Below are 19,513 nucleotides of genomic sequence, written 5' to 3'. Positions count from 1 at the left end.
AGGCCGTTTTTTGGCATACTGATTTGACTACAGATTTCTCCTGTTTACAGTAATTACTTAATCAAGATAGAGAACTCAAGGCGGCTGTGACTGGTCAACAAGGTATGCTCATTCCTCCTAGGCACCTATGGTATGTCCAGGGGTCCATGTTTGCCCTTAATCTCTTGATTTTGTATTCCTTATATTAAAATAAGAGTGATCATGGTTTGTTATCTTCATTTGTTCATCTAATAGCTGTGATCTAGGTTTATATTTTATTCAATATAGAAAAGGACTGGACATGCAGCACACTATGAGCCAATGCTGATCGAATTTGCAAAATACAACCTGTTGTTAATACAAATGCTGTCTGATGTGTTTTATATCAATTGATAGGTCGTTCTTTACATACTAATTTTGACTGTTGATTATTCAGTTTACCTGATCAAGATATTAGGCTCACGGTGGGTGTGACTGCATGGTTAATAGTGGATATCCCAATGGTTTTTCCAGAGTGTTTGCCCTACTCTTAATATTGCATTCTTTATAGGATTTATGTGATTAGTCACTGTTTAAATGTTATCTTCAATTTCTCATTATTTTTTTTACATCACAATACGCAATTTTCAAGTTGCCCAATAGTTCTTTCCCTTTATGGAACTCTTACGCACAGTGAGACACAAAACACACGCAGTGTGTACAAATGCTTATCGCTGCATTCATATATTGCCTAAAGGCTGGTTATCAGATATGCAACCACCCAAACTGCTGGGACGCACAATTTTAGTAAGTTATGATTTATGATTATTTGATAATAAAATAGCTCAAACAAAAATTGATAATTACTATCTTTCTTGGATTAAAATGTCACTCATGCAGAAGAGGAAATAAAAAATAAACATTTAATTTAATGGCCAAATTCAAACAAATATTCTTCATATGGCCAGTTTAATGAATACCAATGGCTGATATAAACAAAATTTACGCTTTCATAACTTTTATTCTTATTTACATTGCTAGTCTATAATATGTATACATCTTGTACCCACCCAAGCGTTTAACAAAATACTGAACGTATCTCCAACACAGAAGAGCTGATATCTCAAAACTTACGTATTAATTTTTCATAGCTGAATATGTTCCGCCAATATCCTCCTGGCTGTGCATGCTTTTGCGATGCCATAATTCTTTACTATCTAAATTCAGAGTTCCTCGAGATTCGCTGTTCAAACCAAAGAGATTCAGGCATTCTGATCTTATGGAGAGTTTTGTAACTCTTCACGGAACAAGATATGTGGTAGAAATACACTGTACATACTGTATAGCAAGTTTTTTCCATGGGGTGATAAATTTGGCTTATTTTAGTGGTTAGATAGCTTTCCGCCAAAATTTCACTTGCCAAATATGCACCCAAATGTGACATCAGTATTTGCATGAGAGATGACTCTCCCTTGTCCGCCAAATTCTATTCTGCTAAAAATATTAGCATACCTTTGAGCCAGCAAATCGCAAAATTTTAGACCTGCGGAAAAAAACGCTATGCGGTAAGTGTGGCAATATTGTAAAGGATCAAGAATGTCTGAATGATAGTGAAAAGTAAGGGTTATCTACTCGTCTGATCGAGGCAACCACAACTCTCAAGTTACTGAGCAGACATTTTATCTACTCGTCAGAGACAACCACAACTCTCAAGATACTGAGCAGACATTTCAAAATAACCAATCATTTGAGTTACGACTGACTTGAAAACCATTGGGGGGATCATCTACTCTTTAGAGGGTATCAGTGTACCAAGTTTGATGTCTGCTGTCAAAGGATTCACAAGATATCAAGCAGAAATATTTTCTTACATCTTTGACCTTGTGACCTTAAAATCAATCGGGGTCATCTACTCCTTTAGATGTTCCAGAGTACCAAGTTAAATGTCTGTTAAGCAAAAGGTTCTCAAGGTATTGAGTGGAAAATATCCTCCTATGTCTAGAGTAATTTGACTTATAACCCTTGACCCCAAAAGCAATAGGGGCCATCTGCTTCTTAAAAGTAATCAGTGTACCAAGTTTAATGTCTGTCAAGCAAATGGTTCTCGGACATTGATTGTAGAATATCTTCTTATGTCCAAAGTGGATTGACCTTGACTTTGTGACCTCAAAATCAATAGGGATTACCTACTCTTGAAAGGTAACAACTGTGCCAAGTTTGGTAACTATCAAGCAAATGGCTCTTTAGATATTGAACAGACAAGACTTGGTCTACAGACTGAATGACAGATCTAGGCAAAATGATATGCTCCCTCTTTTTCAAAGGGAGGAATAAAAAGAATTCCGGAAGAGTCAAGAAAGCATTTTCCACTGCTGTGGTTTTGTGGAATTGACTTTCAATCCAGAAATAAATAACAACTTCCTTGCCTCACAGGAAGTCTGTTACAGGACTCTGCCTCACAGGAAGTCTTCTACAAGACTCTGCCTCACAGAAAGTCTGTTATAGGACTCTGCCACACAGGAAGTCTTCTACAACACTCTGCCTCACAGGAAGTCTGTTATAGGACTCTGCCACACAGGAAGTCTTTTACAGGACTCTGCCTCACAGGAAGTCTTTTACAGGACTCTGCCTCAAAGGAAGTCTTTTACAGGACTCTGCCTCACAGGAAGTCTTTTACAGGACTTTGCCTCACAGGAAGTCTTTTACAGGACTCTGCCCCACAGGAAGTATGTTACAGGACTCTGCATGGAAAGGGTATGGAAGAGTCTGAAACAGATTTTCAATGTCTGAGCCTTGTCCTTGACAATTGGTTCTTTTGACCCCAAAATCATTCAGGCATATCCTCTTCTTTGGAGTCTGTGTGCCATGTTTTGTGATTTTAGGTACAACTTATGAACTACAAACAGATGAACGGACCCCTTTTTTGTGGGAAAGTAATGAATAACACTTCTTCAACACCAGAATTTGATTCTTCATTTAAATTCATTAAATGCATAACAAATATTAAAAAGAAATTTTGAAATTAGGTAGAATATATTAATCAATCATGTACAAAAAGTGTCTCCCTTTTAATAAAATTAAAAACCTCTTCATTTTCACATTCCAAAAGGGTGAAAAACTGTAATCAATCAATGAATCAATCATTTTTATGTTATAAGACAAAAACATCTTTATTGTAAAGATGAATTAATCAAATGTGTATAAAATGCATCTCCCTTAAATGAGCTATAAATATCCTCTTAGCAATTCTAAACATGATAGTATATAGTAATATAGTTTGTGGTACATAATGATGTTGTCAGGTACCGGTTCTCTGAGAATGCCCCTGCCTTGCAGGTTTATTCTGTCTTCGGTTTGACATTCCAGTAGTACAGAATCTGAGCGAAGATGAGGCCATTGAACACTGTAGAGACAATGAATGTGACAATGATAAGGTTATCGCCAGTTTCCTGTATGGAGGTGAAGATGCGTGCCAGGGATCCTGCAAACAGCAGGAACACTGTGACAACAGAGAGCTGCCCAGTCCCTCCATTGCGGTAATTTGTCACAGCTTGTATCATCTGCAAAATGCAAACCAATTGTTGGTGTTATGGGTATCAGCAATCTGTGTTATGCTGCATTAATTTTTCATGGAAGATTGAGGTTTTGACAACATGATGAAGCAAGAGGCCCATAGACCATAACACTTGTGTCACCCTGTTTATTGTAGGGTTGAAATAGGACCTATAAAAGCAGAAGGAACCTACAGGCCTATATTTTTTAGAATTTTTTATCAGTGCTTGGAATGAACTTTGAAACATTGGTGGACATTTGTTGAAATCAATATATATTATAGCAAATTAGTGAACATATGATAAAGATTTGCATTGGGGTCTCATTATAGGGGAAATGAATTGGTACACCCCTTTTTTTCCTGTCAGACATATTAGGCTAAACAGCTGATCTGGTATCTCGGTGGGAAATAGTGGACAGGTAAATACTTGTTTTCAATGTCAGCTGATAGGTTGTTCAGAAATGTGAAAATGAAAGTAGAAATCAAGCTGATAAAAAGTGCTGAAGTTCATGCTAAATTTTTTTGTTCATGCAGTACCTTGATGAACAATGCAGTGATTTAAACAACCTCAATAAAACACGATATAAGGACGTTGTGATCTTCGTTTATACAATCTCAATAAACACAACATAAGGGTAGTCGCACTCACTGTGGTCCTCGGTTATACAAACTCAATTTTCACAACAGAAAAAATAAACAAATTGTATTCTTGTAATTCCCAAGATTTTAAAAGATGGCTTGAAACTGGCCCGTTGGTTCTGTATAAGTAGTGGAAATTGTGTAAAGTTGATGATGAAAATGTAGACAGACGACAGATACATTTTGATCAGAAAAGCTCACTACATAGATCTTATAGCAGACACATGTATGAGCTAAAAATAGATTTGATTTCATACATTCTTTCATTTTAAGTACATGTTCAAACATGAAAATAATAATAATGTCAGAAAGTTTATCTTAAGGACATAGGATACTAAAAACTCTTGATTGTAGAATTTTATTAAACTTTAAAATTCCCAAAAACCCATATTTACCAGAAAATTTTCCTTTGGAACCATTTTTTTTTTTTTACATTATTCACAAATCTTTACTTGAAAATTCAAAGGAAAAACATTACCCAAAATTTAAATCCTCCTACTTTTTATTCATGTATTTTTTTAAATATTTATGACCAATTTACAGCCTCTATGTTTGATAAATAATAGAAAATCCCATATAAAAACAGCAATTTCAAATCCTACTTCTGAATCATTTGATGCATCCGAAATCCCTGGTATCCTATGACCTTATAAATAATCAAATAAAGTCCATTTTGATTTAATATCATTAAGTAAGAAGAACTGTCTGAAAATTTGATTTCCATCCTTCATAACACTTACCTTGCTAAGTATAACTATTGGTATATTGATACTTTGTAAAGCCCCTAAAATGGAAATTGGGCACAGCCCAGACAAGAGGTATCCCATAATTCCTATGTAGGAAATGATGAACAGTAAGGCTCCTACCACCTTGTTGCCAAAGAAGAGAATGAGGAAGGCTATCAGACTTGTTTGAATGGTCAGGAATAAACCCTCACCATAGGAACTGAAAGATGAAAATAGAATAACAGATCAATTGGTGTAGACATCTCAAACATTCAGTGAGAAATATAACTTGGAAACCACAATGTTCACTTATTTTACTCTGCTACATGACATCATAAACCCTGGCCCTAGATTCTACACCACATTTTGTTGCATATATAATGGTATTTCCTGTGGTTGTCCATTTTTTGCAAATTTCATGGATAGGAAAAATATGCAAACTTTACACTTGCAAAATATTCTGGGGGAAAAAAGAACAGTAAAATATTCTCTAACATGTCTAAATGCACCATTATAAAACACCCCAAACTTCCGAAATTGGAAATGCAGAAAAAATTCATACCTTTTAGGGACCAAATTCAAATTTCCAACCACAGAAAATATTCATCTGGTACATGTACATGTATATTATCACAACCAATTTGTACAATGGCTATCGGGGCTCACACTGGACCAAATTTTGTGTTACAAACTGGTACATCGATCAACACGTACATATTGAAATGTTTGTTGTATATTTGGTATACATTGTACATTGTTTTTACATCAATACAAGACAGCTTTTATTATATGTCACTATTATCATAACCTTATAAATATTGTATTTCAGTCAGTCAATGACATTGCAGCACAATGGTTTGTTCTACTGTTTTTGGCCAAGTTGACTCAATTGTATTTCATTACATGTACCAGAAAATTGTCATTACTGTCTACAATAAAAACAAGAAACAAGTTTCTATATGTTTATCAATCATGTTAACAGTATAAATAACATATGCATCATAAGAACAATACATGTCAAAATTATTAAAGGGTTTTTACCACGATTTTTATTGCTTGTAAATTTATATGAAAATGTGGTGTTTTGAATCGTGCTATTATTATTTTTTCGATATAAAGCGTGCTTTAATGATTATTTTGTATTGAAAATGCAAAAAGCCAGATATGCATATTCTCGTTAGAGATTTTTGTGCCATTAGTATGTAACGTCATACGTGTCAATCGCGGTGAAGCGAGTAAGCATGAAAACATTTAAACAAGTTGTGAACAGCACATACAGCAGGCTATTGATACAAAATGGAGAGATTCAACAGTTACAAGTCCCATTATATTGTGCTGTACAGTATATAGCTGTAATAATCAGCATAAAAAAGAAGAGTTTCTTTACTTTTACCAACGAGGCAAGTCGGAGATATTTTGTGAGCTAGCTTAGAACTAAATTTAGAAATACTTCAAAGCAACGGAAAACCATCTTCAATGACAAACTTACACAATGCATTCTAACCCATTTAATTCATGATATCGACATTTCTGTTTATAAATTAATAGGCTCGTTGTCCTTCAGACTGGACATAATCAGAGACTGTCTTAAAAATTCAGTTTGATAACTCTTATAGCCTACCAAGTATTGAGGCAATCATTGAAGTAAGAAAATGAAAAAGTCGAAAAAATGCCAGTTAATAATCATCAAAAATGCTGAAATACGGTGGCTTTATTTTTTTAAAAATGACGGTGCGTGCCAACGTAGTGAAATAAAAATTGCAACAATACAATGAATGACAGCCCCCCCCCCCCCCCCCCCCCCCCCCCCCCCACCTATCCCTATATTTTTTTTAAAGTAATGAGAGGGACGATTATAATGTAGAGGTTACAACTATTGGCCCCACGTCTCCCCCCCCCCCCCCCCTCTCTCTCTCTCTCTTAAACACACACTATATGATTTAAGAAGTCGATAGATTTTCATTAGATTGGTAATTTTAAAATCCGGTCCCCCCCCCCCCCCCCCCCCCTTTGAAAAATAAAATAATGAATTAAATCGATATCGGTAAATCGACTGTTTCTTTCGACACATTGTAGGTCAATGCATCAATTTAATTCAAAGCAAATCTTCTCTACCTTCTCCAGTGTAACGGTTAGAGAAGAACTGATTTTAATTAGATTATCATTGGCTAATGCATGTTACACTCTACACATACAGATCTCTAATGCTTTAAAAATATTATGATCTACAAGGGAACACAGTCAAAATGTTTGCAAACGAAATGTGTCATTCAGATATATACCAAAAGTTGAAAATTCCATCCTTTCTGTGAGCGGGATCTCTGTCCGAGTACGTATTAGGCTAATATAAATGTTTGCTGAGGGAATTTCTTTAAGATTTGGCTCAGCGGCAGGTTCAAATATGTATGGTGGAATCTTAAATACTAACGGGATGTCATCGATGTCGGAACATTAATTATCCATTCTGTATAATTTATGACTTTCAATAGAATCTATTCGCACACTTATACATAGCTGCTGCAGCACATTGACACGTATGACGTCATGACGTATCACGTGACTAGATAGCTCATTAGTGACGATTTGAGAAGCGGAAGCTTTGAATATATGCAGATAAATTGCATGTTTGTATCAATTAATGGGAGTTATGAAACAATATAACAGCAGAAACGTGCTTTATTAAGGTTACTCCTTCTGATTTTAATTACATTAAAAATCGTGGTAAAAACCCTTTAAATTTGCAGCCTATAAATTGATATGCAAGATACATCATCAGTGATTGGGATAAGCAAATTGCTAAATGTGACAATGGCGCGTTACCAGCTAGTGTCAATGTGACATTTCTAAAATGAATGTGCCATAGTGAATTTTTTATGCGACATTTTAAAATGATGAATCTGAGAGATCAGTAAATTATAATCTAAACACTACTGACAGACTGCATTGCCATAGGTAACTTTAGTTTTATTATTTGTGTTAAATTTACGTTTTGCTAAATTTAGGATTCTCATTATGATTGTCTGTTTTGAAGTTTCCGCGTCATCGTCTCCTTCTGCTCCTACAGTGTCTTAACTGCCAGTACTGGCATATCATTCAGGTGAAAATTAAAGTCAGTTTGCCCTTTGTCAGGCTTAAGAATTTTTATTGTGTGGCATCTCCAGTCCATGCGCATTAAAATTGCAATTTAACGGTATTAACCAATCAGATAACTTTTTACTGTTTGATTAGATACTGAGGAAATCTAAGTCATACTTGCGCTTAAAAGAACATAAAGTTGTACTATTACTAAAGCATTAACAGCGATGAAGATTTTTCAAGCACTTAATCGATATAGATTAAGTGGGGGATTAGCTCAAAAGTTGAAAAATTCGTATATCTACGAAGTCAGTGGGGAAAAGCTCAAACTAGGTATATCGACGATATGCGCCACAACGGCGCAGTGTTTCAACATTCTGTGCGCCATTTTTTTATTTAATGTGACTATGGCGCAGGGCGCGTGCTTATCCCAATCACTGCATCATTGATGAAAATTTACATAATAAAAATCATGATAGTTATGATTTTTGACTAATTTGGACCCACTTTAGAGTCAAAACCTTGGGTTTGTGAAAATCACAATTTTGATACATCTTTTTCTGCTTTTCCTGAATTAGCATTTAGTTTTTATACCATACCTACAAACTTCAAGAAGTCTTTCAAATGATAAGGACAATAATCACTGTAATAATTCTGGCCCCACTCTAGAACCAAAACCTTTACTTCTAGGATCATAAAATTTACGATTATGGTAAAGGACTATCTGCTCCTTCTATTTAGTTTCATTTTGGTATCAATGATATTTAAAAAGATAATATTTAAATGTTATACATATTAACACTACACATCAAGTTTGGTGCCACCTAAAGTCAGAACCCCTACCCCAAGGATCATGAAATTTACATTTTTTAATAAGTAGAAGCCTTCCTACTCAACATCATTATGCATTTATTTTTATTTACAGATGTGCAGTTGCAGAGAAGAAGATTTTTGAAAATGGGTCAAATTTTGGCAGTTTTTGCCCCACCCCTTTGGCCCCAGGGATGCAGGAGTCCAGACATTTATAATCTATGTCCCCCTTATCCAAAATATGTTTCATACCACATTTGAAAAGAATTGGAATGGTAGTTATCAAGAAGTTAAAAATCTTCAATTGTTAATGCACGACAGACAATGGACGACGGCGGACACAGATCAGTTGCAATATATCACCAGAGTTTACTTAGGTGACCTAAAAAGTTCTACCACTGATTACAATTCTTTAACTTTATGACTTATTTAGTAGGTGTAATATTTCACAAATACATTTAACTACATAACTTTCTATACACAGACATGTCCACTTGACTTTGAGACAGACAAACACCTAACTCTGAGACATATAGACACCTGACTCTGATACAGACACATGTAACAGACAGACACCTGAGAATGGCAGATAGACACCTGACTTAGTGACAGACAGACAACTGTCTCTGAGAAAGAGACCTTACTAGGACAAACAACCTGTCTATTCATACCTGAATGGGAAGCTCATGGCAAAGCCATAGGTAGTTGTGGCAGAGATGGCAAACAGCTCACATAGGACAGCCACTAGGTTGATCCCCTTCCCACTCCCAGCCTGCAGAATCTTCAAAATCTGAGGAAATTTCACTGAAAGCAATATAACATTAATTTGTAAAATATTTAAGTATGGTCCAATCATTAGAATTTCAGTCCTATCTATAACTTCTCTATTGAAAAGCATGTCATATGTAAAGAAGCTTGTTTCCCAATTTCAATTTACCCCCCCCCCCCCCCCCCCTCCCCTTTTCCCCCACTCAAAACTTTTATAGCTATTTCTTAAAACAAGTTATTTTCATTCACATTGATACTAAATAAAAAACAAAACAATTTTTGCTGCTTGATGTTCAAATTTAATCTATAATACCAGAAAGAATTGATAGTGTCACTAAAAAGCATGTCACATTATTTTGTTGAAATTTAAAAAAAAACCAACTCACTTGCTATAGAGCTCTAAATGTCACTATTTACATCTAGGACCAAAATATTGAAATATTTCCTAACTACCTACTCATGTGCCCAACTGGTAGATTGAATGTAAAAGGGAAACACCTTAATTTACATCTAATGACATTCATTTTATTCACCTATTGATAACGCCAATCAATTGTTAGCTTTCTTTACCTAATGACCCCATATTTCATACTATTTTTGGGTTGAAAAATCCAGAAATCTTATGTCTGTATATTTTCCTTAAAATGTCAATTTTCCTTCATTCCTTTCATTTGAGTGCTTTCATAACATAATGTGTGTGCATTACTAAGAGACTCATCAAAACAAAATAGGTCAAGTCTTCGATGCTCCATACTCCTTAAGCATAGGAGAAAAGAATTTCCTCTTTTCAAGAAATTTGACCCATCAATGACCCACTCATCAAATATAATATCGAAACGATTGAGTTACAGATCTGCAAAGTTTTATTCTCGAGGTATACTCCAAAGAAACTAGATATTCCAATCAACAGTCATAACTGCCATTAATTCTTTATGTGTACTACTATATGTGGTAAGTTAACATACCTAGAACAAGCAGGCATTCTTACAACTATCGATACTGTAAATTCCTAAATATACACGCGGAATATATTATCATGTAATTTCGCGAAAAGCACCACTCGACAATTAAAATTATTCGCTTTTATTTTTATATTGCTAAAATACATGTAAGGACTCTTGATCAACAGAGCACTCACAAAATTTACGCTCTCGTGATTTGACATATATGAGTCAGTTCGCAATATTAAGTAGTCGCGCGAAATTAGCAATCTACTGTACTTACTTTGTGAGATCTAATTCTATTTGAATCACTGAACCACAATTGCATGTTGACATTCAAATCTATTATCCGTAACAATTGTTAACAGAGGGTTGAAAAATCCCTGTATGTTTCTATAAATGTAACATACCCAGAACGGCTCCTAAGATGATGCCATAACCTAAAGCTTTACTCAGGACGACATTGAAACACTGAGCTGAAAAATAAAACAGTTTAGTATGTTAACCGTTATATCATAACATATATTTCATACAGAAGCATCCTTTACAGAAACAAGACTCGCAGGCCTTATTGGTCACCTGAGTATTAGATAAAAGTATCACTAGCCTAGGCTATGATATATACAGGCCCTAATAATTTTCCTGTTCTACATATCTAAGCTAAATTCTAATATTCAGTAGCAGTATATAACAAAATGTCTTCTTAAAACACAAATGTTGCCAAAAGTGCCCATACTGATGAAAGACTTTACATAATATGATATATATTATATGTAACACTTAATGACTATTTTGGACCCATCCTATAGTCAGAACCCCGAGGTTGCGAAATTCACAATTGCTTCTCCAAAATATATATTTCAGCAAAAACTAAAGACAATAATCACTATGATAATTTTGGCCCCACCCACCCTGGAACCAAAATCCTTACTCCTGGGATCATGAAATTTAAGAGTTTTACACATAACCACTACTCACCAAGTTTGACCCTGTTGTTGAGTCAGAACCTCTACCCCATGGATCATGAAATTTACAATATTGGTAGAAGCTTTCCTGCCCTACATCACTAGTTAACTTTTCTTACAGATGTGTGGTTGTAGAGAAGATTTTTGAAAATTGGTTAACTTTTCGCAGTTTTTGCCCCCCCCCCCCCCCCCTCCCTCCCCCCAAGGTCCTATGGCTGCAAGAGTACTGAAATTTACAATTTATGTCCCCCTTGTCCCAAAGATGCTTCATACTAAATTAGAAAATTGAAAGGGTAGTTATCAAAAAGAAGTTTAGAAGGTTTTCAGTTGTTAATGGATGATAACGGATGCAGACCAACAGCAATAGGTCACATGAGTCACTCATGTGACCTAAAAACCTCCAGAGATTATTTCTGGTTCAGTTCTGATGAAATAAATACATTTATCTCTGAATTGTCAATTATTTCTTGCATTTTACAATAATTTTACAATCCACTATTGCAGATTATATAACATAGTAATTTATCAGACTTATTTTTTGGTTAAAAATAACAATATACCATTTAAAATAAATGCAGTCGTAGAAATTAGCCACTGGACTCAAGATCACGTTCAGTAAAATAGAATTATTACGAAAGTATACAAGACCATCAGACCTGTACTTTTCACCAATATGGCAATAACAACCAGAGGCCATCTGTATTCAACTTACATTAGACCTGTGTTGCTACATGGGCATTAACAGACACCACTCTAAGGAAACTAATACACAACAACAAAGCCATGATAAGATGGATCTGCCTTAGCGAATGTCACCTTCAAGTCTCTTATTACTCTGTCAGCTGAACATCAGAAACATCACTGATGTTATCCAAACATGTAGGCTTAGATGGTTAGGCCATGTTGAGCGCAGTACAGGTTGGATATCACAGGTTCGTACATTGAATGTCGCTGGATATCGAGCTCCAGGCAGACCAAAGCTGACATGGGATGAGATAGTAAAACGAGACCTAGAGTCTACAGGATTGGATAGGATCAATCCACTGGATCGCCAAGTATGGAAAAATAAACTTTGACCTCGACAGGACAGCCAGGCCTTGCCCTTGCAAAAGGATAAATTTGGCCTTGATAATCAAAATGGATGATGATCTTTTCCTTTCTATTAAACTTATATTACAATATTGAAATGGAATGATGATTGTGATCAGAATCAATAGTAGAAATGGTGTTTTATCACACTCAAACCATGGTGATGCAGTTATGATTGAAATCCTCCCAATTAATGTACCCTTGAACTCTCACAGGTCTTCTCAAAAATAAAACAATGCAATACTTTGTGTTTGATTTAGGCCTGTGAAATTTCTATTAGGTCAATTAAACAGTACAGAACCAGAGGCTCGAATGGCCAATGCTCAAAAAGTTCTTGCTGAAGACTGTAAATCCTGTCAATTTAGAGTACATGTTCGAGTCACCAGATCTCCGCAAGATTTGGTCAGACAATAATTCAAAATCAAATCTAAAAAACAACAGTTTGTATTTATTGAAATATACAGGACAAATTTTCTTTACAAAATTACATCTGTTTCACTATTGCAGTTAAGCTAAAATCTAAATCAATATGGCAATTGAAAATATATAATCATGATAATGGGAGAGATTTGTTTATGTCAAATCAATAATCAGAGTGTATGTCTTAAAATTTATTTAGAAAAAGCATCACCTACACTGATGATAATTTCAGATAATTAGTTTAAAAATTGGATGTCTTATTTCACGGATTGCAATTTCTGTTGTTGTTTTTTTTAAATAAAGTAATATCTACAGTAATACAATCTTCTTGGTGATCTTCAGACTTTATTCACACCACTATCCAGCAGATTTAAATCAGTTTTTGTACTTCTACTGAGTATACAGGATACATAACTGCATTTGAATGTATCCTAAATTATACCGTTACATTGTCTCCCATTCATCCCGCCCTGTATCCTAAATACTGTTACATTGTCTTCCATTCATCCCGCCCTGTATCCTAAATACCGATACATTGTCTCCCATTCATCCAGCCCTGTATCCTAAATACCAATACATTGTCTCCCAATCATCCCGCCCTGTATCCTAAATACCGATACATTGTCTCCCATTCATCCCGCCCTGTATTTCAAATTTGATATGAACTCCACCGTTGATGTTGTTTCCACATAATTTGGACTTGCAAGGGGTTTGTCTTCAGACTTTCCATTGCTAATAATACCAGAGAAGTTCCAAATGCAACGGTAGCTTATCAAGTTCACACCAGAGAAGTTCCAAATGCAACAGCAGCTTATCAAGTTCACACCAGAGAAGTTCCAAATGCAACATCAACTTATCGAGTTCACATCAGATTTGAAATGCACCAGATACAAAGTACACATCTTGGCCCCGGATGGATCTTGGTACATTCAAATATACGGACATAGTTAGGGTACACAGTTATATTCACCATACAACAAACACTAATTCTGCTCCTGTACACTTGGAATTTAGCAAACATACACTTCGCAGAGGCAAAAGACTCAATATTGATATATGGTCACATTTCGCTTTTATCTGTTTGGTAATTTTCCCAAATTAACAGGAAATACTCGCTAAATGTGAGTTAAAAGTGCAAGTGGAAAGTAACTGCCAATCGCAAAGTTTTACAAGAATAAAAATTTATCTTTTTCTGGATGTTTTCACTTCATAAAACCTCAACCCTTAGGATACCAATGTCTTGAGCACTGAAATGCTTTATCAAATGATCTTTAACTATGGAAGAACAGTTGTTATAATAACCACCAATCATATTTTAACAATGATGAACTTGTCAACCTTGTCTCATTATATCCCTCTCCCAAACATGACATGTGAAATAGGCTTCTCAACCATGACAGACATAAAAAGTGATTGGAGGGGTAGTTTGTGTCATGAAAACAATTAACATTTCGATGAGAATTGAAATTCAATATAGAAGCACATTGTCTGGGTCTTCCTACATAAACAAAGAAGTGAAGGCTGCTGAAATGACATGGGCTGAGCTAAAGAGGATCGCCCAGAACCGTGTACATTGGAAGAGTGTGGTTGTGGCCCTATGTTTCTCAGGGAACCCAGAGGATTAAGTATAAGTATAGAAGCACATAGATTTTCTTAAATTCCTGGGGAACACAATCATTTGAAAAATGCTAATTTAGCTAGTTAAAAAAAATCCAGTAGCTAAAATTTGCTAGCAGTAAATAAACGTTAATTTCGATCCCTGCCCGAAGTTGCAGGTGCTGCTGTGGGTATATCAAGTGTCAGTTTTGTTTGTATGACCCATGGAACACAGTGAGATCCAAACATTTCAGAAAAAAAAAACAAACAACAAAAATCGACAAATACACCGAGGACCACTTCAAAACTGTCTGCCTTAACACCATCACTAAACATGTACCAACGAAGTGGACATCAAGCAGATTTAACCAGCCATGGTGTAACAGCAGGGTTTGACATTTACTTTTTTGAGCACTAGACAGTGGCAGATTTATGGGGGGGGGGGGGGGGGCGCAGCTGGCACCCCCCCCCCTAACATTTTCAAATTTCAAAAACGACGTAATTTATTAATTTGATATTAACCACTTTCTCATATTTAATTCACTGGAGTTTTTTTTTTAATGAAAATGAATTCAATTTAATATATCTATTTATCTGAAACATAGCTTTACACACATTTCAAAACATCGAGTAGATGTCGTAAAACATCACTTCCGACTGCGACTTATTCATTAGAGCTAAAAATAGAGATTATGTCGTCACGCAGTTCAAAATTGCTCGCAAACTCTTTAGAGTTATTTTTTTGGTTAAAAATATCATGGTTTAAAGGAAAATTTCTTGTTTATGTTTTTAACACGACCAGTCGGGACTAGTAAATCAATGTTTTACCTGACCGGACCTATCATTTTAGTAGACTCGGTCGGTCAGACGTTCCTTAGTGTCAAACCCTGAACAGACAACTTTAAATGGATCTAGAAAACCTCCAGTGATGTGAAGCAGACTGGCTGATGCATTTCAACCCAGAAAAGTGCGAGGTCATCCACATCACCATCAATCAGAAACAACACATCACATCCATGGGAAGGAGCTGACTGTTTCCACCAGGCCAAGTACCTAGTGGTCAACATCTACAATAACCTATCGTGGAACCATCACATTGATAGTGTTCATAAGAAAGTAAACAACACCATTGCCTTCATACAGAGAAATCTCTTGTCCAACCAACATCAAGCTCAAATGCTACCAGACGCTGGTCTGGTCGGACCCTAGTTGGAATAGGCATCCGCTGTTTGGGGCACTCACACTAAGAAAAATATCGAGAAAATAGAAGTAGTGCAAAGGAGAGCAGCTTGGTTTGTGACATCAGACAAACAACTACAACACCACCAGTGTCACAGCAATGATTGACAGGGATTTCAAACACCATAAAGAAACAGTGCATGACTTTGTCAGCTATTAAACTTGTAAATAGCGGCATGAACTCCACCTCTCGCACATGTTTTAACCCCCAAGTGAGATGATGCAGTAGTAGCGGCCCTTCACTTTCATTGAAAGATGAGGAAATTCGAGCCACTGTGGACTTTGTTCAGGTTTATTTTGTCCAATTATTTATTTGATAAAGAGATTCTGTTATCAGATGTATAATTCTAACAAAATGTATGTCGTACCGTGAAAGAAGTTAAACTTTACAAAATACTCATCATAACATGGTTGTGGGAAAATGAAGTTTAGATAGCTGGCAAAGCCGGTGGTGTTGTTGTCAGCCGCCATGATTGTTTGCTGGTACTCAATTATCGACAAACGAAGAACCAGTTTAATTTCTTTGATAAGTCATCCACTATTTTTTCGTATCAAGGCGACACAATCATCTCCCCAAGAAATATTTGAAATGAAAATTAAAACTTGCATATGAACCACTGAAATCAAAATTTTTGGAAAGAAGTGGAATCCGGAATAATAATTCAACTGTAACATCCTTGAAGGTTGCAGAGCATGTTTGAAGGTCCATGTTTTTCTGTCTCTCTAGATATAGCTACCTTACTCTAGTTAGAAACTTGGAATCGAAATTACTATTATTATTAACCTCTAAATTGATTTCTATTTAAATTTCGTTTAATTAAAGAAGTTAGCTTCTCAGCTTTTGAACAGAACAGCACAGGATGCTACACAACTGTGTAGGTACGTAATGGTTTAGTTTTTCAAGGTGACAGGGGACAGTTTCTTTGATTCTGAAACATGTGGGTAGGGGGTAAACATCAAAGTCAGATTATGACAGACTAATAAAAAATCATATTTCCCTTTTATGTCAATCTTGTATTTCATATTGGTGTAGTTATTAAATGATGACCCTAAATTACATATAATCTATACATACTGGTGCTGACCACATGCACAAAACATGCTCTGAGCAGGTGCCCCTTTTTTGCTTTGATTTTCTCTCATTTGGGCTATTCCGCACTACCCTCACACCATCACAGTACCAAGCGTGGGGATTTAGACACTGTGCACAATCAAGAACCCTGTCTGCCCTTCTTAAAAATCTACCTTTCATATGGGGCCATCCACCTTCCCCCCTCAGCTACACTGTCATGATCGTGTGCAGGATTAGACAAAACAAGATGACAAACGGTAGTTCCAGACAAAGGTAGGGTCTTAAAACTCTTCATTTTACCGACTTATTAGACGACGAATTTATGAATTTAAAACACTGCCTGGCCAGGGAGGCATCATTAAGTTGATTGGTTGTTGGAATCTTACTCATGTGCACGTACAACTGTAAATTCATTGATCGAAGTTTACAATGTTGTCTCGATAGAACTCGAAGCGGGCGACGAAGTTTATAGTCATGTTTTGATGCAGTGTAAGAAAGATAATTTCTGTAAAATAGACTCTGCACATATCTTTTGGTGAAAACTTGATCCAGTGTACGCGATTTGTCCCTTAAATCACCTTGGGTACATAAATATCTTGACTTGAACATTTGCTTATGTGCAGGATTGGAATGTGGTCGTTTCCACGATAAACGTGCTGGATTGGACCTCGATTTTGGTTCTCATCACTCAGCTACATTTGACAGGTATCCTTATCATTATTCTATACATTTTTACACATGTAATATCACTTCAAATATATGGGGTATTTCCATTTTTTAAAAAGTTAACCGGGCCTATAGTGCGAACTTTCCCTTGTTACCTTATATCTATACTGTTAGAAGTCGCTGCTCATCAATTTGTCGTCCTTCGTTTCAAAATTGATCATACACAGAACATGCTCCCCTGTATAGAATCAATTGAGAAACACCTTATGTAGGTGTTAACGGAATCATATTGCTACTTAAATATGGGAAGTTGACTATGGAGAAGATGAAGTCACCCCGTTTGTTATCAAAGTGAAATTGTCATTTTGCTGTTAATATGTTGAATAAAGTATCCAAATATGAAGCAAATATGGAGGTCTCTGTAATGTCTTTTATTTTGAGTTCACTGGGATATATCGAATTTACATATGACTAAAAATTAACTTTGTTCATGGGTAACACGTCATCGATATGTAAGTAAATGTCGAGTTGAAGGACACAGCAAAAGATTTTTTCTTCTCATGTTGAAGCTTTTGAATAAATTCTGCTTCACAAGAATACAAACCAGGTCGGCTAATTCCAACAGACCATTGGAAGACTTGATCATCAAAGACCACATAGTGTGGATAATTAAGGAACTCTAGCAATTTTTAAAATATCAACTTCAGAGTACTTAATTGTGCGTAGAATCAGAGTGGTGTTTAAAGAAGTAGTTTTTTTTTTGGAATGGCTGATCACAATATTTTATTGTTCCATCTGTCTATGATGTCAGAACGCCTATTCTTTAATTTAACGTGAGGAATGGTCGTGTAAAATGTTAAAAATTCATACGATTTGATGCTGTTGATTTTGGAAGAAGTTTTTTAATTTTTAAATAATTTTTACTAAAAGTTTTCTGAAACGTTTTAGAATACACCACTTTTCTATGAGAGTTTGGTTCATATGGGTCTTAAATGAATGTTTGAAGGTCTTAAATGAATGTTTGAAGGTATATTTGAACACAAGTATAGTGGGGAAATGTGCCAGGAATTCTTTATATTGAATGTTTAAGGAGACGATACAGGAACACAGCAGTACAATGCCTCAACCGTGCGCAGTTTTTATAAGGGGTGGATCTGTAGCTTTCTGTGTGATCTGTAGCTATAGTGTTAGCAGTATACAGTGGTGGATTCAAGAGGGGCGCCCCCTGAAATTGTCTTTAAGGTAAAGCATGGTCTCTTGTCTAGAAAAGAATGAACTATAAGAAGTATTAACTGTTTCCATTCTCAGAGAAATAAATGAGAAGATCTTTTGTTTTGTTGTTACTTTTATTGGGAGAACTTATATTTCATTCCAAAAACCCTTAGAATTTGTGGTGTCATTTTATTTATTTCACCTCCTTAAAAATAGTAAGAATGACTACATATAGGAAACATGAAATCCAGGAGCTTCCGAGGGCCTCGCCTCCTGGGTTCCCACCAGAGTGAAGCTCTGGTGTCACTGGGCCTTAAAGGCGACCCCCAGACGATCACATGCATCATGAAGTCGCGCCCCTAATTTCAATTCCTGAATCTTCCCCTGGTATATCATCATTTTAAAAAAAACGCGTTTCGTACTTTTATGTATTTTTTTTTAAAATATGAAATCTTATGAAATTGTTAAGTTCTAAGCAAATTAAATTTGCACTATAAATATGTCTCCTTTGTAGTGAAGAAGCATTTTGAACAACGAATGAAAATATCGTAAATCTTCATATCATGTCATGTATTTCCACCAATCACTGTCGAGAAGTACATAGGCTGGGGACAGAAAGGACTATAGAGCACTTGGTAGGCATTTCGCCTTTATATAATGACCGTTTCCTTGAATACAAAATTTTACTAGTACATGTATCTTAGTTTAATTCATATTACGAAAAGTTATATATATAAACGTCAACAGTTATTTTATTTTATAAGCACGAAATTCATCGAATTTGT

The 19,513-nt window shown here is 35.6% G+C and overlaps 1 protein-coding gene across 1 annotated transcript; it reads right to left on the bottom strand.

The window, feature by feature from the left end:
• Nucleotides 1–2,911: 2,911 nt before the first annotated feature.
• Nucleotides 2,912–16,285, bottom strand: LOC125667681 (mannose-P-dolichol utilization defect 1 protein homolog). Its single transcript, XM_048901294.2, has 5 exons — nt 16,147–16,285; nt 10,880–10,945; nt 9,432–9,564; nt 4,891–5,095; nt 2,912–3,518 (listed from the first exon to the last, which is right to left on the bottom strand). Exons 1-5 carry the CDS (start codon nt 16,247–16,249, stop codon nt 3,297–3,299), a joined length of 729 nt encoding a protein of 242 aa, XP_048757251.2. The 5' UTR covers nt 16,250–16,285; the 3' UTR covers nt 2,912–3,296.
• Nucleotides 16,286–19,513: the final 3,228 nt, after the last annotated feature.

Source organism: Ostrea edulis, chromosome 9, assembly GCF_947568905.1.
Source record: "Ostrea edulis chromosome 9, xbOstEdul1.1, whole genome shotgun sequence".
In the NCBI taxonomy this organism is placed as follows: domain Eukaryota; kingdom Metazoa; phylum Mollusca; class Bivalvia; order Ostreida; family Ostreidae; genus Ostrea; species Ostrea edulis.
This window is presented reverse-complemented; position numbering and strand designations above follow the sequence as displayed.

What these genes read in the sequence shown, in the direction of transcription:
- LOC125667681 (XM_048901294.2), bottom strand. Translation starts at nt 16,249, where the DNA reads ATGGCGGCTGACAACAACACCACCGGCTTTGCCAGCTATCTAAACTTC. An exon ending in CATCTTAGGAGCCGTTCTGG is followed by an intron (nt 9,565 to 10,879) that starts GTATGTTACATT and finishes TATTGCTTTCAG; the next exon opens with TGAAATTTCCTCAGATTTTG. An exon ending in CAATAGTTATACTTAGCAAG is followed by an intron (nt 3,519 to 4,890) that starts GTAAGTGTTATG and finishes TGCATTTTGCAG; the next exon opens with ATGATACAAGCTGTGACAAA.